The sequence below is a fragment of the Oculina patagonica genome, chromosome 1 (assembly GCF_052425735.1).
Source record: "Oculina patagonica isolate OP01 chromosome 1, crgOcupat, whole genome shotgun sequence".
Taxonomy (NCBI): domain Eukaryota; kingdom Metazoa; phylum Cnidaria; class Anthozoa; order Scleractinia; family Oculinidae; genus Oculina; species Oculina patagonica.
The window spans coordinates 6,307,543-6,328,429 of NC_135758.1; the positions used below are offsets into that span (position 1 = coordinate 6,307,543).

The 20,887-nt window shown below is 39.2% G+C and overlaps 3 protein-coding genes across 3 annotated transcripts in view; all 3 read left to right on the plus strand.

Moving 5' to 3' along the window:
* The window catches only part of LOC144653347 (uncharacterized), a 52,144-nt gene that overhangs the window by 4,834 nt on the left and 26,423 nt on the right, over positions 1-20,887 (plus strand). The window lies entirely within an intron of this gene.
* Positions 12-10,454, plus strand: LOC144653400 (uncharacterized). Its single transcript, XM_078513389.1, has 9 exons — positions 12-1,268; positions 2,286-2,457; positions 3,271-3,529; positions 4,348-4,581; positions 5,100-5,354; positions 6,292-6,477; positions 7,138-7,275; positions 8,652-8,783; positions 9,090-10,454. Exons 1-9 carry the CDS (start codon positions 395-397, stop codon positions 9,225-9,227), a joined length of 2,388 nt encoding a protein of 795 aa, XP_078369515.1. The 5' UTR covers positions 12-394; the 3' UTR covers positions 9,228-10,454.
* LOC144653391 (uncharacterized) lies at positions 11,005-20,637 on the plus strand. Its single transcript, XM_078513377.1, has 9 exons — positions 11,005-12,081; positions 13,336-13,507; positions 13,958-14,216; positions 14,747-14,974; positions 16,214-16,468; positions 17,072-17,257; positions 17,908-18,030; positions 18,648-18,779; positions 19,977-20,637. The coding sequence occupies exons 1-9, from the start codon at positions 11,211-11,213 to the stop codon at positions 20,166-20,168; spliced, it is 2,418 nt and encodes an 805-aa protein (XP_078369503.1). The 5' UTR covers positions 11,005-11,210; the 3' UTR covers positions 20,169-20,637.

Genomic DNA, 20,887 nt, shown 5'->3' on the forward strand with positions numbered 1-20,887 from the left:
TTATCATTTAGGTTTTCTGGTGTTAGATTGTGTCCACGGCTGGACAGACAACGATGTCATAAGATAAGGCATTCATATCTTGCATTGTTCCATTTGTCATTATGAACCTTAACTTCTCCAATCAAGTCTGACTAGTTTCCAGTCGTCCGGCTTATGAGGAAATTACAAGACAAGGAGGATGATGGGAAGGTGGAAATCTCCTTCCCATCATTTCCTCGTCTTACATGCAATATCCTCATATTAAAGACTGTAATAAGCCCTATCTACATCAAGTGAGTGACTGCTTGAAGAAGACGGCCGGCCACCAACCCTTTGAACGGATAGTACACGGTAAACGGTGTTGTTAACCGATTCTTAATATCAAAGTGTTTCGAGATATCTCTGGTGTCTTATAATGGAGCCCACTAAAAGCTCGGAAATGATTATTTCCGATAGTCCCGGGATCACGTTTGGAAGTAAACTTTCAAAAGAGCGAATCGTCACACTTGTTGTGTTGGCTGTTGCAGTCATCATCTTAATTGTGGGAGTCGTGTTGATTGCAGTTGCAGCAGGCGACAAGAAGACTGCGGAGAAAGAATCAGGTTCCATTTCCAAACAAGATGGAGATGAGAAAACGACAACCCTCACTCCAACAGCGACCACCGGTCCCTCAAGTAGATGTGATTTTTCAGAGGAAGCGAAACGAGTGGGACTTGATGGGTTCCTCAATCGCGTCAAGGAAACATATTACACACTTCATCCCTATGAAGTCCATCTGGATCCAGATGCATCCACGGAAAGTATCAAAGTGGAATACGCTGCCTACGATCCTACGCCGTCTGTGATCAAAAATCGCACCGACATTTCCTTGGCTTTGTTTAAGGAAATCAACGAAACGAGAATCAACACAAACGCGTTGAAACACCGCGAGAGGAAGGCGCTCGCTAAAGTCAAACATTTCCTTCAGCATGTGTTCGGTCAGCCCTATGATGTGAATTACTATGCTGGAGATTGGATGTTAGGACCAAATAACCGCTGCCTGCAGGAAATCTGCAACCACGGAAACGCTGTTTCCAAAGGGTTGGGACGCCATCATAAACCTTACAGCGTGGCGGATGTGGAACTGATAGGAACGAAACTTAAGACTCACAAAGCGGGCATTTTGCAGTACATCGACAACATGAAGATGGGGGTGCGTAAAGGAATGGTCCGAACTGTGGAGGAGTGTGAAGCTGGTAGTCTCGCCATCAATAGACGGTACTTAAACGTTTTCTTGTACGGCTCAACAGGTAAGGAAATGATGTATTTACTGCTAAGGTTACCGATAAGTCTTCTACCTCTCGCAGACATTTTTGCGTGAAATAAGCGATGTTATACGTAAGTTTATGCCAAGTATTCCTAAAATGAATCAGACAGCCGTAAATGCAGACAGCTGGCCTGCGTGATCTGCCCTGACCTGTATGATCGGAAACCGCTTTACCTGATAGGCTGATTACGTTATAAGCTGACTAAATTTAGTCAAGTATTGCGAGAGAGTGTCTGTAAAGACAAAGGATGATTTCGTATGAAGATCATGATGAAAAACCATTTAGCTATTAGTCGTCACATGACAGGCTATAAGTAATCTTTATTCACTTTTTCTTATATGACTGAAATTCCATTTCACTGGTTTGCGTGAAAGTATGTTTCAAACGTGATGAAAAAACAAAGAGGTGTACATCCTTAACAATATATTAAATAATAATAATAAAACTTTATTTAAACTCGAATTTAGAGTAGCTTGACAAGCTAATATTTCCGAGAACGAAATAGATAACAAAAAATTAAAATAAAAATTACTATTTACATATTTAAAATTGACTTATATTAACTAATTATAAAAATTGTCATTTACATGCTTTATGAATTGGCTTTGCAGATGTGTCTTTTAAAGTCAGATAAGTTACATAGCCTTATAAAATTATATAATAATGTACGCGGGAACAGCGGAACAAATGAATACGGAACTAAAAACGGGACTGCATGCTGCATTTAAAATAACTATAATTGACATAGAATTCCCAGACAAACGCTGTTTTCAGACCCCTTTTTAATTTCTCTTGAGCTCGCCGAGAGCACTAGCAAAGTCGATCTAGCAAAGTAAATTGAAGTTATCATTTCGGGAGCGAACGGCAGTAACGGCGAAACCGTAGTCACGCGGTTTCACGTGCTGTTCAGTACGTTGACGGCCTCATTTCCAAAATGGCGACATCTATCTTTTATTAAATTCCATTGATACCTGATTGCCAGTGGTTTGGTCACTGCAGGCGTCTTAAAAGAATCGTTCGTTCAACCCATGCTTGATCCTGACTACTACAGTAACATCACACAAGAGATTGATAGCAAATGGAAAAAGACACACAATGGAAAAAATGTCAGCAAAACTGTAAAGGAATACCTTGTGACGTATTTAGGAGAACCACTGAACCAGCTATTAAGGTATTACATTAACTTAAGTTAACATATTAAGGTTAACTATTTATGCTCAAAATTGTTATTTTTTTTCAATTTTCATACGAGGAAGGAGAGCGTATATTAATGAGGGTCCTCGAAAGGCCTTTCGGGATCCGGTGTTTGGCTTAATTGAAAGATTCGGTATTGAAAATACAAAATGAAATTGGCGATTTTAGGTGGCGGGATTCGAAAAATGCCACTTCGTTAGTAAAAGAACCCACACTAGGAAAGTCCGGTTACGAAAAAAATGTACTTGTAAATAAAATCAAGTTGTGGTTTTCGTGGACGTCGCAAAAAGCCGCACAGAGCGTTTATTAAAACATACAAAAGTTAACCTTGTTTTTCAAAGACTTCCATACCAGTGCTAGGAGAAAATATAAACCCACTGAATTTTATCGTTGAGGCAAGGGATTTATAAATGATTGGGATCAGGATATGCCGATAAAAACCTTCGAGATTACGGGATTGAGGGAAAATTTTAGCCGGGATGGCAGGATCCTGAAACCTATTGGGGACCCTCATTAATGTGTATGGGTGTCGAGTGTTGGTAAAGGAGAGTGCCAGTGATGTAGGGCCGCCCGGTGTACGTTTGATTTCCGAGTTTCTGAGAGTTTACTTTTCAATTTCCTGCAGTGGTGGTTCCACAAGTGTTCAAATTCGGTGTTATCATCGCAAGTCAATTACAAGCCAATGAGGTTAAAATTTAAGATTTTAGCTTTAGTATTTCCATACAGCCAGTTCTTATTCACAGCAAAAACCTTCTCTGTCCAGAACGTAAAGTTTTTAATTCATTTTTAGGTATATCAAGGAGGAACATAGCCGCCACTGCGTTCCAAGCAATGCGTCCAGCGGCTGGGCTACTCTTCCACTTAAGTATGTCTGGCTGGATGGTAAAGAGAACACGTCCTGGCCAACAGAACCATTTCTGCCCACGGGTGAACCACTGAACGGATCGTTGGCTTATTCCCAAATCTTGTCGTATTTCACAACAAATGACATAACTCCGATGGAAGTTCAAGAACTTGGTAAAGAGCAACTGTCTACTCTCTATCCCATGGTGAGTTGTTTTTGTCACGCCAATACCAAAAAAAGCCTGACGCGTAATTCTTTCGAAAATTTTCCTACGACGTGAAAAAAGGTAGAAAGACTGCAGAGAGATGTAAGGTTGGTTTGCACGTACAGCATCCCTAAAAGACCCTGTGGCATTGCTCACAGTCTCCTTACGATATGAATTATTTGGATCATGGTCTTGTCGCGTCATTACACGATGAAAACTTTATTATAAAAAGTTAGAAACAGCTTGTCTGGATCTGAACATAACAAACCTTAATGTTGTGTATTTACCTTACATCTACACGATACCATCTGATATCTTTATTTCCGCGTCTTCATTCATTTTGTGCGCCATACATACACATACATAGCCTTAATTTCAAGAATAGCATTTCTGCTAATTCCTTTGAGCAAACTAATGTTAAAGAAAAAGGAAAAAGTTAAAATAAAAATTAGCGAAAAAGAAAGAAATTTAAACATAATTTGCGAAAAAAAAATCTGATTTTGGTTCTGTATCGCGGATTATATTAGGCACTTTAGACCCTCATAACCCTCCACAAGTAAATATAAAATGTATATGCATGCATAACATTTATTTCAGAAAGAAAAAAAACAACCAAGTTTCAGAAGTTGCCAGTGTCATATAGCAATAAATCTTGCATGAATTTTGCATGGATTTGCGTGATATTGAATTGAGCAGAAATTAAATCAAAAATAGAATTCTTTCCTTTTTCATATTTTTTTATCACAAATTCTTTCCGTCTACATTTCTTTCCTCCATGGCGGAAATGTTTTGTTAAAGGTATTAATATTTAAATTTAGGTTGTCGAGGTTGCAAAAGAAGTTACTAAAGAAAAAGACAACGAGACCGCCGCCATAACGAGGTTCAGAGAAGAACTGAGGAATGCGTCGGCGATTTACTTTAATACAGAACCTTTCCCTGAAATTGAGTCTAATAAAACGGCACACAGAAGGTGCATTGATATTGAAGGAATAAAAACATATTGTCCAAAGCGCTGGGCTGCCCTTCAGCTGTGGATTGCCGAGTCAAGAAAGGCAAGGCAGTTTCATTGTTTTAATAGTCGCTTGCAGTTTGACTCTATGCACTGGGAAAGGGCAAAATCTTCCCACAAGGACCCAATAAAGGAAGAAACACTTATATTGTCCGTGCAAAGGAGCTTCATTAGAGAACGTGGATGTAGGGGAAATTCTAGTCGAGAGGGGGGAACGTAAATGCGCGCCTTACACTTCCTTTTTAAATTTACCTCAGTGAACAACATTTAGTATGACATGCGCATATGCAATCCTTTACATAGCTTGATGTTTTTATGGAAACCATACTTCAGTTGCCAGACATGTTTTTCTTCAAACTTTGTTAACTTTCTCGTTGGCTTCTGTTCGGAAAGCATGATGTGATCACGTTCCACGTTATTTTTATTAGGTCTCAACATTGAACGTACTTTATATCCACTCCCCTTCCCCCAAAATTTATTGTTCTTTAAACCAGGTGGGCTTAGAGTTTAAGTTTAAATATCTAGTAGCAGAGGTACCATGTATTTTTTTTTTTATTTCAGGTAATGAGTATGCTTGAGCCTAAGACTATTCAAATGTTCCACTTTACTGGGGATAAAGCGACTACGCCCACTTGTCCAATTGAAATGGACCTTAATCTAAACCCAGCAGTTTCATATCAAGGCTACCAAAGTAGTGACGCAGACTGCACCAAAAGCGCAAAATACAAGCTTCCATTTTTCAAGACAAATTTTGGTCCCAAATACGAAGAATGGAGCGTTAATGTTCACGAGGCGAGGCCCGGACATCATACACAGGTAAACGTGTTAAACTTAATGCTTGATTATTTTTTGTATTGCTTTGTCGTCTCTGTTTTATAGAATTTAGGTGGAGGGAAATTGAAATATTATCACCGAGATGCCATTGGAATTGTATAAAAATGATGAAAGTACTGTACAACCCCGGTAACTCGAGCTTGGATAACTCGAACAACCCTCTAACTCGAGCACACCTCAATTTACCTTGAATTTGACCCCATTTTTCAGTCATTTTTACTCGGTTAACTCGAACTCGGATAACTCAAAAACCCCGCTTACTAGAACTAAATTTCGTTTCCCTTGATCAAAATTTGGGACATATTAACCCCAATAACTCGAAATCTGGTTCTTGCAGCTCGCCAAGGACGCCCATTGAATTATACAGTGAGCTTTTATTGTCGTGTAATCGGATTTAAACAAACACTACAGCAATTTGAGTAGAGCAACGAATAGATCACGTATCTGACAGTCATTTTCCACTCTTGTCATAAAAATATTTGATCGTGTGAGATTTTCTGACGAGATAAGTTCAATTTGTACTGTACTGTGTACTAAAGTGCTCACAAATTGACAAACTATCAATTATTAACGTGCCAAATTGAATATTCAATCGAATTGTTTTTCGTTTCCCTTCAGAGTTCGAGTCGCTGGCGTTCTACTGTAGAACTTTTCGACACTGAAAGAGAATAAATAGTTCTCTAACCTGATTGGTTCTAGGCACGCTCTATCTTTCCAGAAATTGTAACGAAAGCAGGACAGGTTTCAAGTAACAGAGTGTCAAATGCAAAAACAAACAAACAAAAAAGTGCATGCAGCATGCGCAGCGCGCGCGGTTCACTGGTTCTATCATGTGACTTATTACTCCCTCTTTATACTTCTTAAACCTTTTGTCAAAGCTAAGCATGATGATTATAAGGTCCATTACCTCGTTTTACAGGTCCAGGGTTACATTGAGCATTTTCGTGATAGCTGTGGTGGTGTTATTGGTTGGCTTGATAGTGTCACTTACTACACAGCAGTCAAAGAAGGGTGGGGCTATTACGCTGAATATTCGCTCATAGGTCAGGATACCGACATCTACAAAAACGAGCCTATGCAGAAGTATGGAATGCTTAAGTGGCAGGTATGGCGTCAGAAAATCAAAAGAAAACTGTCTATGTATTTGTGCTAGTATAGGAGAGTTTGATTGAAATTTTTATGTGACATTTATGTGAGAGGCACAGTGGCCTAATGGTTAGTGCGCTGGACTCTGGATCGAGCGATCCGGGTTCGAGCCCTGGCCAGGATCATTGTGTTGTGTTCTTTTGCAAGGTACTTTTCTCTACAGTGCCTCTCGTCATGAATCGTGGTGTATGATTTGGTACCAGCCAAATACATGCAACCAGTGGCAAGTAGGGATAACCTTTGCAAGGTGGGACACTTCAGCTCGGCGCAGACTCACTTATTAATAGATGTAAATATTGTAGTTATGTCTTGAAATTACTTAATGTTATTCAGTTAATTGGAATGCCAGATATGGTTTTCATAGAAAATTTATCTTTCATCATTTTCATTTTTAATGCGTGCTAAATGAGGTCACTCTATGCCCATGCAAAGTTATCAAGCAATCAATTAACCATTTTTATCCACTAAACGAAAAGAAATGGTCGATCATTTTGACAGGATAAAGGAATGCACATGTTTCACGATGACTGTTGTGTAAGTCAGTTCTTCCATAGGGCGCAAAACTGGTGTTGTACTATCAAAATACGGCGGTAATCCTCTCGTATTCTTACAATTACAGGTGATTGCAGCTCTGCGGTTGATTATTGACCCTGGTTTGCATTACATAGGAAACGTTAAAAGGGACGCGGTTTTGAAACTTTTAAACGAATTTGCGTGGATGCGTACAGAAATGCCTACAGATATGGCACAGAAAGAGGTAAGAAAGATGGTTCCTTTTGTACTTAAATTACTCTTTTATATTACTTTATTTAGACACGGTAAGGATTATAGCTGTAAGCTTGTGGGGCTGTGTATTCCCGATCGAATTAGAATTTGGAAGTGTTGGTTTTTGTGGAGGGAGGAAAACCGGAGAACCAGGAGAAAAACCTTCGGAGCAAGGACAAGAACCAACAACAAACTCAACCCACATATGACACCGGGCCGGAATCGAACCGGGTCACTTTGGTGGGAGGCGAGCGCTCTCATCACTGTGCCATCCCTGCTCCTCCCTAATGACAATGAATTAATGTTTTTCATACATGGTCTACGAACTTGAAGTGAATACGCGTGGAAGGCTACGTAAAACAACTAAAAATAAAATACAAAAGCAAAAACTTCAAAATTGTTTGAAATAAAAGACATTCTATAATAGCAGTGGGCATACGTAGCCTTTACCATGACAGACCCGATAATTTTCAGACGCGCTTGCCACTCAGACAAAAGAAAACATTGCTGACAAATATGGACGTTACAAAGCCTAACCGAGGACAACGTTGGTCGGGCTAAGGAGGAAAAACTCCAGCTATTGACAGGATTACGGGTATTCAGAAACGATATTATTTTTATATGTGCACAATCTTCTTCCAGCGCACCGCACGCTATTTGTGCACATACTATTATAATTTAATTGCACAGCCACACTTTTTTAAGGATTCCTAGAAGTTTTTGTAAGATAGGATGCCATTGGAAGCATTGAAAATAAAAACACGAAAACCAAATTATAGTAAAACAAAAATAATATAGCTGACAAGAAAAACTCGGGTGTGGATAGAGAATAAAAGTTACGTGCAGTTATCGCCACCCACTACCACGGGTTATCGTCAAGCACAACAGAAATTTGCCCAGCAAATAAAAACACAACCACTTAGCCACGTCTTTAAATGGCAAATGGCGCACTAGAAACAGACACTGATTCAATCCATCCAAAATTTTTTTTTCTTTTCGAGCGGATATCACGACATTAGATATCGAAAATTATCACACGTTTCAGTTCGCCTACGCCAAAACTTAGTTTTACATTTCCGTAATCATTTTTTACATTTTGGCTGATCTGGCTGGCGAAATAATGTGTGCTGAGGAAGCTAGACTTTTGAAAATGCCCCGTTGAAAATTTTGATGCGAATGACCAAGTAGGTTTTAAAAGATTTATACGTAGATGTTTTCAAATTGCTGTTAGTCTAAGTGTGGCAAGTCAGGGCCTTAAGAAAATACTCGAGGTAAAAACAGTGTTGAAGTAAAATTGAATCTGTTTTTTTTTTTTTTAATTAATATGCATGTTCTTGTGCTGTTCTGAAGTTTTTACTACCTCACTAGGCGACGCGGTACCAGAGCACCCCCGGGCGTCCCACCGCTTACATGATTGGTCGGCTAAAGATTATGGAACTTAGAAAGTACTGCGAGTACCAGTTGGGCGATAAGTTCAGTCTGCGAGACTTTCATTATCAGGTAAAATCTATCTTTTGCTTACTGTGAATTTTATGACGTACAGTTAAATAAAAGGAATACAACTTAGCTAATAGCTTGTCGGAAGATAGTGCACTGGCAGCAAATATAAAGTATTCTCGGTTATCAAACCCAACCCATCCAGCGCAGAACTAATGTACCAAAGTTTGTTCTAATCACTTAAAGCACAACTTGTAGTTTTGATTGTAAAATTCTTTTTGGGACCATCTTCAGTTCTCGCCATTTTCGCTATTTCCGCAACACCAGGATGTCAATTAAAGTAACATATTTGTGTGTGTGTTTTTTTAGATTCTTTCCCAGGGAACTTGTCCACTTGCTTACCTATCTGATCACGTGGAAAGATATGTGGACTGCGTAAAGGATAAGGCAGGTGAAGGCTGTGACGTCATCCTGAACCCGCCAAAGAAAACTGAGGCGTCAACTTAGGCAAGGAAAGAAACCAAAGCCCTCCCAAAGATGCTGAAACCGATTATGAATTCGAAGTTAATGAATTCAATGAATGAATGATAAATTGATCGAACGATTAATTGATTGATTGCAACTAATTGTAAGACTGATTGATTGTTACTGATGATTGAAAGTTGATTATTTGTTTCTTTCTTTGTTTAAGTATAATGCTGCTAGAAAATTTAGGACGTGTTTTCAGAGACCATGGAAAATAGTTGACAGTGAACATTTTTTTTCTCACTTCGCTGGCGCCTTTCAAGCAAACACATTGCAGGCGCGGAACCAGACCGGTTTCCACCGTTTCACGGAAATCGGTCAACATCTTGTCCGAATGACTTAAAATACCCAGGAATGTTATTAAGGAAGTTATACCTAAAACTTTTCCATTCTCGTCCCCATAGCCCTTTCGTTTCTCTTAGGCGGCTGGGCCTAAGCACGAGGAAACGAAGGGCTCTGGGGACACAGAATTTCCAGTCCTAGATTCTAGGACTTCCGGTCCTCATGTATGCAGTCATGACGTTTCAAAAGAATGTATGACAGAGTCGTTTGGTTTTCGACTTCCGTTTAGGAATTCTTTGTTCCAAACAGCTAATCAAAAAAATTCGATAAATTCAAAAATCCTATGTCCCCAGAGCCCTGCGTTTCCTCGTGCCAAGCCGGCTAAGAGAAACGAAAGGGATATGGGGACGAGAATGAAACGTTTCCTGAAAAAGCACGCCCTAGACCTTCCTACGGGCTCCCGTCTTTGGCGTTCGAGTTATCGGAAAACGGTCGCGTATTTTTCTGGATCCGCGCCTGCATTGCTTATAAGCCTTGCGTAGTCTATTATTTCGGTTAAAGAACAGGTATACATTCTCTGGATAAAATCTTCACATTAACCTTAGGAAGTCCTATAAACCAACAGCTTTCAACGGTATCAGTTGAAAGGGAGATGGAATTCAGTACCACTGTATACTATTTTACATCCACCCCAGCTATTTTTGACAGCGATCCGCAACATAAAGGGATTAAGAAGGGAAGAAAATTACTCGAGGGGTATTTTTTTTTTATAAAAGATAATACTGATTATAAAATATATCAAATGCAATTAATATAAAGCTACAGCAACCCAGCATACATAGTGGTTTACTATTTCTATAGGTTCTCGTGGAAAGAAATGCAAGTAGATTAGTAACTGCACAAGAATAAAGTACTTTTGTTTGTTAACTTGTGTTTGTGTGTTTTCTTTATGACAATGTCACAAGAGCTGCCTCAAATTGTAAAAGGAATTGCCCGGGGGGGGGGGGGGGGGGGGGGATTCTATAAATTTTTTTCTCGGCCTGTTGGCGGGGAGTGTGCGTCGCAGCTTTTTGAAGCCCTACCTCAGGCTTTCAACCTAAAATATATCATTCAAAGCCTGACCAAAAAATCACTACCCTTGTGTGGACCTATTGAAGCTACTAGAGATGGCTTACAATCAAACTGGCGAATATATAGCGGAACAGTTTCTTATTAGTTTTATTCGCTGAGATAAGTTTCGTCTCTTTTGAAAAGTGCAAGAGCGTTTTCTCAATCTCTGATCTTGGTACAAATTTTGGTCATTTCTTGCAAAAAAATTTTTAGCGCGAACTTTAGAACCGAAGATTAGATTAATCGAAACTTGTTCCTTTTCTTTCACTCTTAAGGTGAAGTTATGAATCAAAATCAAATACAATTAAGAAGATTCATTTTGAATATTCAAGCCTTACGTCGACGAGCGTTCATGCGTGAAGCGTGTTGACTGTAATAGAAAATGTGACAGAGGATCAGGAATATTTGTATCTACATCATTGTTTAATTTGTTTTATGATGTCACCGTCCTGCTACAACAAGCCTTGGTCTCTGGGATTAAGGGAGTGGCTGTTTAGCCGACAACAAACTCTTTCTGACTGATCTTACAAGGCACAGAGAACATACGTCGTCAAGGTGTTTGCTCGATCGATCATGGAGCCTTCTAAAAGTTCAGAAATGATTATTTCCGACGGCCCTGACATAAAGTTTGGAGATAAACTCTCGAAAGGGAGAATCATCACACTTGTCGTGTTGGCTGTTGCAGTCATCATCTTGATTGTCGGAATCGTTCTGATTGCAGTTGCAGCAGGCGACAAGAAGACTGAGAAATCATCAGGTTCTGGTTCCAAACATAGTGGAGAAGACAAAACAACAACCCTCACTCCAACAGCGACCCCCGGTCCCTCAAGTGGTTGTGATTTTTCAGTCGAAGCGAAGAAAGTGGGGCTTGCTGAATTCCTTGGTCGTGTCAAAGCAACATATTACAAACTGCACCCCTATGATGTCCAGTACGATCCAGACGCGACCACAGAAAGGGTCAAAGCGGAATACGTTGCCTACGATCCTACGCCGTCCGTCATCAAAAATCGAACGGACACTTCCTTGGCTTTGTTGAAGGAGATTAACGCTAAAAAGATTAACGCAGACGCGTTGAGACCCCGCGAAAGGAAAGCGCTCGCTCAAGTGAAACACTACCTTCAGCATGTGTTCGGTCAGCCCTATGATGTGAATTATTATGCTGGAGATTGGATGATGGGGCCGAATCTGTTTTGCTGGCAGGAAATCTGCAGTCTTGGATACTCTGTTTACAACGGACTAGGTCTTCATCACAAACCCTACAATGCATTGGATGTCGAGCTGATAGAAACAAAACTTAAGACTCACAAAGTGGGAATTTTACAGTATATCGAAAACATGAAGATGGGAGTGCGTAAAGGAATGGTTCGAAGTGTGGAGGAGTGTGAGGCTGGAATTAATTCCATCAAAAGACAGTACTTAAACGTTTCCTTATACAACTCAACAGGTGAGAGAGTATTGCAAAATGTAGTAACTGTTGTCTTAACAAAGTGCAAACAATCTAAACTAATTTTCTCCTGGTTGTTAGTTTTCGGCCCTTTGTGATTTAGGCGCATTTAAAGATTAAATGAAATTATGACAAATATTTAATCAACCATACCACATACAAATCATTTCGTCTTTATGCTTCTGACAAGTTGCAATCAAAGCGACTGAAACATTGTGGGAGATTATTTAGTCTATACGCTCGCAACAGGAGAATTTGCCGCGCTTTTTCTTTCTAGAAGCGCAAGACCTCCCGATGTTGTTGAGGTTCCATTAAGCGTGAATTCAATCCAGGCTATACCGCAAATATTTTTTACCCCTCACTGATTTTCATACGTTTATAAATCTTTTTATGTTAATGTATGTGTTCACTTCGCGAATTAGTTGTGCGGAAATGCTTACGTTGTGCAGCATCAGGTCATGAAGTCAGACTTATTAGAGTAAGATCGTGAATTTAGAACACCAATGAGAAATTGTGGCCTCATTCAATGAGACCGGGGGTGCTAGTCAACAAAGTTTACGTGGAGGCTCATATATTTATGAGATCCAAACCATTACTGACACATAATTTGTGACAGAAAAGGTTACCCATCTTTTCAATACCTACATTAATTAGGTAAACTGACATCGTTTTGTATATCTTTGGACTGAACTTATTGAACCAAATCCCCGGATAACATCTAGCGGCCTACCTTTATCTCGTTTAAAACGCAAAATTCAGGCTCATTATTAGTAGTTATTTATTTTATTTTTCCTTTTTTTTTGGGGGGGGGGGGGGTGGGGGGATGGGGTTGGTGACGTATGCGGGTTTGAAAGCCACGCAACCTTCTCCCATCCTCTTCTTCCAACCATCGCTCTGTCAATTTAAAAGAAATAGCAAATTGGTTTTACCCAATTAAAATAAGAAAACCTTCGTGCCTTTCTCAATGTTATCAATGTTATCACAATAAACATTATGATAGATGAAATGATCAATCCTGTAAAATGTTTACAGTAGGTAAGAATAATGTTTAAGGGGACCCAGCTAGGAAACGTTTGAGAAAAATTCCAAGAATATCGATCAAAATCCTTCCGAAATCACGAGAATCAAGAAAAGAATTCCCTCAAATTCAGTTATCAATTTTTAGGCAATGTTATGTTTTACTTATCCTAAGTTATTTAATTGGTCTCTCCAAGATTTATTTCTCTTATTTATTTATCAATGTGGTTACTGCAGGTGTCTTAAAAGCATGGTTCGTTAAACCCTTTCTGGATCCTGGCTACTACAGCAACATCAGAAAAGAGACTGATGACGAATGGAAGGCAAAACACGGTGGAAAGAATGTCAGCGAAACTGTAAAGGAATACCTTGTGACGTATTTAGGAGAACCACTCGACCAGCTGTTAAGGTATTAATTGTAAAAATATTATAGCTAGAAATCAAGCCTTTGAATCAGTAATAAGGAAAATACCCTGAATTATAAATACGCCCCGATTTTGGTGCAGCCATTTGCAGAAAGTTTACACAAAATTAAGAGCTTTATAGCAAGCCTTGGAAAAAAGGCGGGAATCGGATCATGTTCTCATACATTCAATTAAATTTTCAGCGATCAAACGAGAGACTGAAAACTGTATAGTAGTTTAGTGAATATACATAAAAAATAGCGTCATATGGTTTGATTGATAAGAAATTTTTTTTTGTTTTGGGTTTTGGGGCAAGGTCTTTTACGGGGGGGGGTTGGGGGTTAAATCCTTTTTTAAAAAAAAAAAAAAATTAATGCCTCTCGTGTGTTTTTATAAAACTATGCAAACAAAACGTTGCCAGTTAATAACTTCTACTACCTCATCTCTATTTTTAGATATGTCGAAGATGAACATATCCATCACTGCGTTCCAAGCAACGTGTCCAGCGGCTTAGCCACCCTTCCACTCAAGTATGTTTGGTTCAATGGCACAGAGAACACGTCCTGGCCAACAGATCAATCTCTGCCAACGGGTGAACGGCTGAATGGATCGTGGGCTTATTCCCAGATCATGTCATATTTCACAACTAACGCCATGACCCCGATGGAAGTTCACGAGCTTGGTAAAAAGCAGCTGAGCATTCTCTACCCTATGGTAAGCTGCTACTTTAGTCTTGGCAGTACATGTAACTCTCTGTCAATTTTTTTTCACCAAACTTTTTCCTAATAGTATAGAGCGAAATGAAGATCCCACTACAAGAATGTGGCATCAAATTAACCTATTTTGAGATTAACAAGGATTTTAGAGGGTTAAGAAAAATTCCATATAATGTAACGATATAATTGCTAAAACTTACTAGACTTGAACCCTGCTCTGCTAAATAGGATGAAAGACTGACGCTGTAATCTAGTTTATGATGTCATCGCTACGCCGTCTTCATGGTCTGCATCCCCCTATAGGATCTGTGTTTTGGAGAGTTACCCCAAATTAAATTAGCTATACCTAACCAACTAGCACACGACAACTTTTTGTTAGCTAGCAGTCTATTTAACGTCTGTCATTCTAGTCGATTCCAGGTCAGCCTAAACCTTTTACATAAACAGCACATCCCTGCATGCCTCTGACGCCAATGACTGGTATTTATCACAGCAGAACACATGTCGTCGGTTTTTTTTATTTTCCAGGTTGTCGAGGTTGCAAAGCAAGTAACTGGAGAATCGGACAACCAAACCGCCATAACAAAATTCAGAGCTAAGCTGAATTCGTCTGCGAGTTACTTTAATGCGGAGGCCTTCCCTGAAATCGAGTCCAATAAAACGGCACACAGAAGATGCAGTGATATTGAAGGAGCGAAGAAATATTGTCCTAAGCGCTGGGCCGCCATTCAGCTGTGGTTTGCGGAGGCAAGAAAGGCAAGTTCCTTTTGTGGTGAACATTTAATTTTCTTTACGAATTTTGCTGGTTATTCCTACCTTTCTTCCATCCATCCATTGATTTATTTTTCCATCCAACCATCCATCCATCCATCCATCCATCCATCCATCCATCCATCCATCCATCCATCCATCCATCCATCCATCCATCCATCCATCCATCCATCCATCCATCCATCCATCCATCCATCCATCCATCCATCCATCCATCCATCCACCCTTAGGCATGAATAGATTGTGCTAGTAAATTCAAGAAAAGTTGCTTCACAATATACCCAAAAGTTGCTCTAAAGTTGCTCAAATATCAAAAAGTTGCCACCAAAATTAGAAAAGTTCTTGCTCTTAAGTTTTTTTTTAGATAAATACTCAAACTTTTTTTGATTGTTTCCATTTAAACATTTTCATTAATGTTCTTACAATCATTAATTAAAAGAGGCCAAAAATCCATTGTTATGCTGTGTGCTGCTCACTTGTATTTAAAAGCAAAATTGTTTTTTTAATTAAAAAATAAATAAAAAAAAATTGAAAAAAATTGAAAAAATCAGTTTTGATAAAACCAGTTTTACTAAAATCCTTCGAAATGAAACGACCTTTTATGGTTTGGATCGGTTTTATTTTATTTGTTGCTCAAAAGTTGCCAAGAAAAGCAAAAGTTGCCCTGGGTTGCTGGTACTACAAAATGTTGCTCAAAACGCTAAAAGTTGCTTAAAAGTTGCCGAGAACAATCTATTTATGCCTATCCACCCTTCGTTCTTTCGTTCATTCGTTCCTTCCTTCATTCCTTTCTTCGTTGTTTCGTTCGTTTATTCGTTCGTTCGTTCATTTGTTCTTTCCTTCCTTCGTTCCTTTCTTCGTTCGTTCGTTCCTCTCTCCCTCCCTCCCCGCCCTCACTACCTTCCTCCCTCCCTCCCTCCCCTCACTACCTTCCTTCCTTCCTTCCTTCCTTCCTTCCTTCCTTCCTTCCTTCCTTCCTTCCTTCCTTCCTTCCTTCCTTCCTTCCTTCCTTCCTTCCTTCCTTCCTTCCTTCCTTCCATCCTTAATTCCTCACATTCTACTACCTACTTAACTGCGTGACTGCCTGCCTCGCCTGCCTTTCCGCCTTCCTGCCTGCCTACCTCCTACCTACCTACCTGCCTTCCTAACCTAACTTCCTTTGTTTTAGTACTCATTTTAGTATTCATGTAATATTTAATACTTATTTATTACTCTATTTTTAAGGTCATGAGCTTGCTTGAACCCAAGACTATCCCAATGTTCTACTTCACTGGAGATAAGGCAACCACGCCTACTTGTCCAGTTGACTTGAAACCCAATCTGAACCCTTCTAGCGGAGCACAGAGCTACCTGCTGAGTAATGCAGACTGCACAAGAAGTGCAAAATACAACATTCCATTTTTCCTGGAAAATTTGGGTCCTAAATTCTCAGAATGGAGCGTCAATGCTCACGAGGCGAGGCCTGGGCATCATACCCAGGTAAGCGAGTGTCCAAACGAATTGTCATGATTGAAGTGCATTTTAATCCCTTAATGGCTTATTGCCTTATTGAACTGAGGATCAGTAAAATACGCTGAAAGTTAATACTTTTTCACTTTTATCGTTGCTAATATAATAATTGTCGGAGCTCGGGGCAGCTCGATCGGGTAGGAGAAATGTTTTGGCGGCCCGTACGCCAGGTCCATTCGATCATTCCTCGGGAATGATCGAATGAGGGCAAAAATCAAGACCAAAAAAATCCCTAGGGCTTCAAACAGAACGCAAAAAAAATCCCTGGACCAAAAAGTAACCTCCCCAAAAATCCTATGCCAAATCTCACACCTTAAATGTCTAGAAAGGAGGAATGATATTACACAAAAAAAAAAACATTAGAAAAACACGTTTGTTTCTACTTTATCCTTCTATCACCGATCCGCGTTACTTGAAATTCTGAGTTCCCTCCCCCCCCTCTTCCCCCTGGGGTTTCAGGGCAACCATGGGAACACCAGGTTTTGCGTTTTTTGGTTATATTGATGAGATTACGTCCTATAGATTTGTTTTAGTATTTGTTCATAACGTTCATCTTGTCCATTTCATACATAGGTTCAGGGCAACGTAGAGCATTTCCGTGATAGCTGCGGTGGTGTTATTGGTTGGCTTGATAGCGTTACTCGCTACACGGCGTTTACAGAGGGATGGGCCTTATACGCTGAAAATCCTCTTATAGCTCAAGATACCGACACGTACAAGAACGAACCTATGCAGAAATTTGGAATGCTGAAGTGGCAGGTAAGAACAGAAATGTATATAGTAAAACTAATTAAAATGTCCAAGCTTTAAGACTAACATCTATGTTCTAATTACTAACCTTACACATAGAAGCTAGATGCTGGTTGAGAGAATGAGGTCTCAGTTCATTTAACTTAGTGGTAGGGTCAGCACTTGCACTGTCCCTTTTCGTTTTTTTTTTTTTATTTTATTTTATTTTTTGGTCAAATTACATTATGGAACCCATCAAAGATTGCCAAAACTTGTCAGACGAAGTCACGATTACTTACAAACTTTGCGTAGTAACAAAAATCACCAAAATTTATTATGTCTTTCTACTGGCTGGTGAATTCTACATGTAGTTTCGTCAACTTGCCAATAAAAGGATTCGTAGTCTTTGAAGGAAAGTGAACTGTCCTTAAATGGGTCAAATTAAGACTGCAAATTGAGTCAATTCTGGCATTAAAGTTTCTTCGACATCCTGTTTATAGCTTCGGAACGATTTGAAGAGAACATGTTTGTCTAAGTTGTTTGCGTCGTTAAAAGCCATTTTTCAGTCTTTAGATTTGTCATTTGTCGACTAAAAACACGGCCAGCTGCCTTTTTGCCCTACCTAGACTCTTCCGTTTACTAAATTGCCCTTTATATGCTTTCAATAAATTTATTTTTAGGTGTGGCGAGCTCTTCGGTTGATTGTGGACACTGGTTTGCACTATGTTGGTTTCTCAAGGGACGAGGCTTTGGAATACTTCAGCAAATATGCGTGGGACGATACAGATATTGCTAAGAAAGAGGTACAAGAACATTACTCTATAGTCAAAACGTTGTAAAAAATTAAATGCTTAAATCTGTACTGAGTTAACATACCATAAACGTGCAATGTCAAAATTTTAGATTGAAATTTTTCGAAAAGCTGTTTACCTTTTTAAATGACTGATCATTTTTTTTTTTTTTTGCTTTTTTGCGTAAACATTGCTTACAAATGTGTTCTGACTTGAATGTTTGCACACGAAAGTTAAAAGAAGTGAAACTTTCTTAACCACGGCGCTTACCTTATTGTTACTTATTTTCGCGGGAACTTAATTTCGCGAAAATGGAACGGGCATATTTCGCGGGACTAAAATTTCGCGATTTGACCAAAAGAATACATTTAAAGGAACTAAATTTCGCGAAAACTTTGTTACAAAATACTAGTCTACATTAACAAACAGTAAGTCTCAAAATTAACCCAGGACCGATTTTAATTTTCTACGAAAGATAGAGGGGGTTTCCAATGGCACTGAACAAAACCATCATAACAAAACGAAGCTTAAAACAGTTTGACATGAGATCATTGAGGCACTGCTAAATTTGTCGTATTTTTAATCATTTTCGACATCGTCGTGAATCTCTTGTTTCATTGTTGCCTCAGGTGACTCGTTACCAGAGCGACCCCGGACAAGCTACTGCTTACATGATTGGTCAGTTGGAGATTAAGAAAGCCAGAAAATATTCCAAGGATAATCTGGGCGATAACTTCAGTCTGCGAGACTTCCATTACCAGGTGATTTGACTGTGACGTGCAATATATACCTGATTGAAAATCGTTGACCCATGAAAAGCATAAACCACAAACGATGCTACCTAAATGTTTACTGGGAAATCGGAAAAATATTATTATGACAGAATAAGAGAAAATAGACCGGATCGACTCTAGGTCCAAAGAAAGATGTCGATTATAAAAAGATAGCACCAAAGGTCTACCCAGATGCCATTGGGTCATATCGTCATGGATGCTCAGGAGTCAACGTTTCCAATTAGGTATATCTGGTAGTTTAACAACCATTATTATATGCACAATAGTCGCGCGCCATTGGCGGAGCGGGATTATTTTCTTGTAATGACCGGGAAGAAATCTCGGTCGAGGTTTTGAGTGGAGAAGCGAGGGGAAACAAAAAATGCCACAAAAATAAATCTGAAGAAAGAAAAATAAAGACGACCAGATGAGCGACGAAGAGACCACAGAGAGCGAGAGGAGAGCGAGTTACCTCCAGTGTTTTTCCCTTGTTTTATTTTATAGTCAGGAACAAACCTCGCCCGCAACGGGAATCTCAGACCTCGACCGATGGCCGCGTCGCTCGCATACATCAAGACGGGATCCCGATGCCTCACCGGTTAATAAGTAGTATTTGTTTGGTGGCACATTAGCCAAGGGCTAACTTACGACGTTGACTAGGTAGCTTGGTAGTACTACAGCATGGAATTTTAGGCAAGCGGGTACTTGCAGCTGGAACAGTGATTCTTATCAAACAAAATTCACTAAGACACGTGGCAATTTGACTAGGTAGTCCTTCATAGAAGATAAAGGATATTGTAACTTTTGTAATACTGAGATATTTTAATCTTTTAGTCACCAATAACATCCTTTTCACGACTTCTGTGGTGTTTCTGTTTTAGAGATCATCATTTCAGGTTTCCAAGCCTGAGAACAAAATTATTCGTTTTGTTATGTTCGGAACTCAACCCTAATTCTCGTTTTTTCTATATATATATATATATATATATTTATTCAGTCCAATTCATGTAAGGTTTGTTGTTGTCGTTGCTGTTGTTTTTAATAGTATAAAAATCTGAATCTCATCCTGATTACCATGGACGATAAGTGTAGACTTCTCGTTGTTGCCACCTTAAGAATACCATCATCACCATCATCATCACTGTAGCAAGTAACACCCATGCTTTTTGCATTTTGTTTTTCCAGATTCTTGCCCAGGGTTCCTCTCCACTTGCCTACTTATCCGATCACGTGAAAAAGTATGTGGCCTGCGTCAAGGATAAGGCAAAAGAAGGTTGTGACGTCATTCTGAACCCGCCAAAGAAAACTGAGGCAAAGAAAAGTAGCAAAGCAGTCCGCTGGCCAAAAATATCTAAGCCCATAGAACACTATATATGACGCGTGCTCCGTATACTCCAGTCCAGGGCCTGGTTGTTCGAAAAACTAACCCAGGATTAAAAGTTGATCGTGGGTTTAAATACTCTTGTAAAAAAGTGTTTTTATTGTTTATGTTTTATGGAGTTTAATATTAAACGACGACAAAACTAGAGAAAATATGAACAAAAAGCATCGCTGAGAAGTTTTAAAAACTGAAATCAAAATTCTCTTTAATTCTAGATCTGGATTAGCTTATCGCCCTTTGAACAACCCAGCCCTGTGTGGGTCCTGCGTATAACTTGGCAAGAGTCCCAAGTGTTTTGTCTGCGGTTTCCTCTGAAATATAGATATAGTATAGATCAAAATTAATCATAAGAAGAAAAGGTTTTAAACAGGAATGATCTGGTAGATGCTATGCGTTTTTCATGTTATATGATAAATTGCTTTATAAAGAAACGTGAAGATAATAAATCACTCTACAAACATATAACCGCCTGCGTTTATTAATTTATATTGTTAAATCTGTTTTTACGGTGTATTAGCTGTGAGGTGAATTAAAAAAAATAGCACTAGGTGGATTTGAAGTTTCCTTTGTGGTTTTATACTCTAACGCAAGATGATTTGTTACTAAACACAGTTAAAAAAAAACAATGAGGTTCAACTTTGTTTATTATAATTGACAATGCTACCACACAAAACTTATGTTTGTTGTTCCTGCTCCGGGGCAGTAAAGTAAACAC

What these genes read in the sequence shown, in the direction of transcription:
- LOC144653400 (XM_078513389.1), top strand. Translation starts at nt 395, where the DNA reads ATGGAGCCCACTAAAAGCTCGGAAATGATTATTTCCGATAGTCCCGGG. An exon ending in TGTCTACTCTCTATCCCATG is followed by an intron (nt 3,530 to 4,347) that starts GTGAGTTGTTTT and finishes ATTTAAATTTAG; the next exon opens with GTTGTCGAGGTTGCAAAAGA. An exon ending in ATGGAATGCTTAAGTGGCAG is followed by an intron (nt 6,478 to 7,137) that starts GTATGGCGTCAG and finishes TTACAATTACAG; the next exon opens with GTGATTGCAGCTCTGCGGTT.
- LOC144653391 (XM_078513377.1), top strand. Translation starts at nt 11,211, where the DNA reads ATGGAGCCTTCTAAAAGTTCAGAAATGATTATTTCCGACGGCCCTGAC. An exon ending in CCACTCGACCAGCTGTTAAG is followed by an intron (nt 13,508 to 13,957) that starts GTATTAATTGTA and finishes CTCTATTTTTAG; the next exon opens with ATATGTCGAAGATGAACATA. An exon ending in CAGATATTGCTAAGAAAGAG is followed by an intron (nt 18,031 to 18,647) that starts GTACAAGAACAT and finishes TTGTTGCCTCAG; the next exon opens with GTGACTCGTTACCAGAGCGA.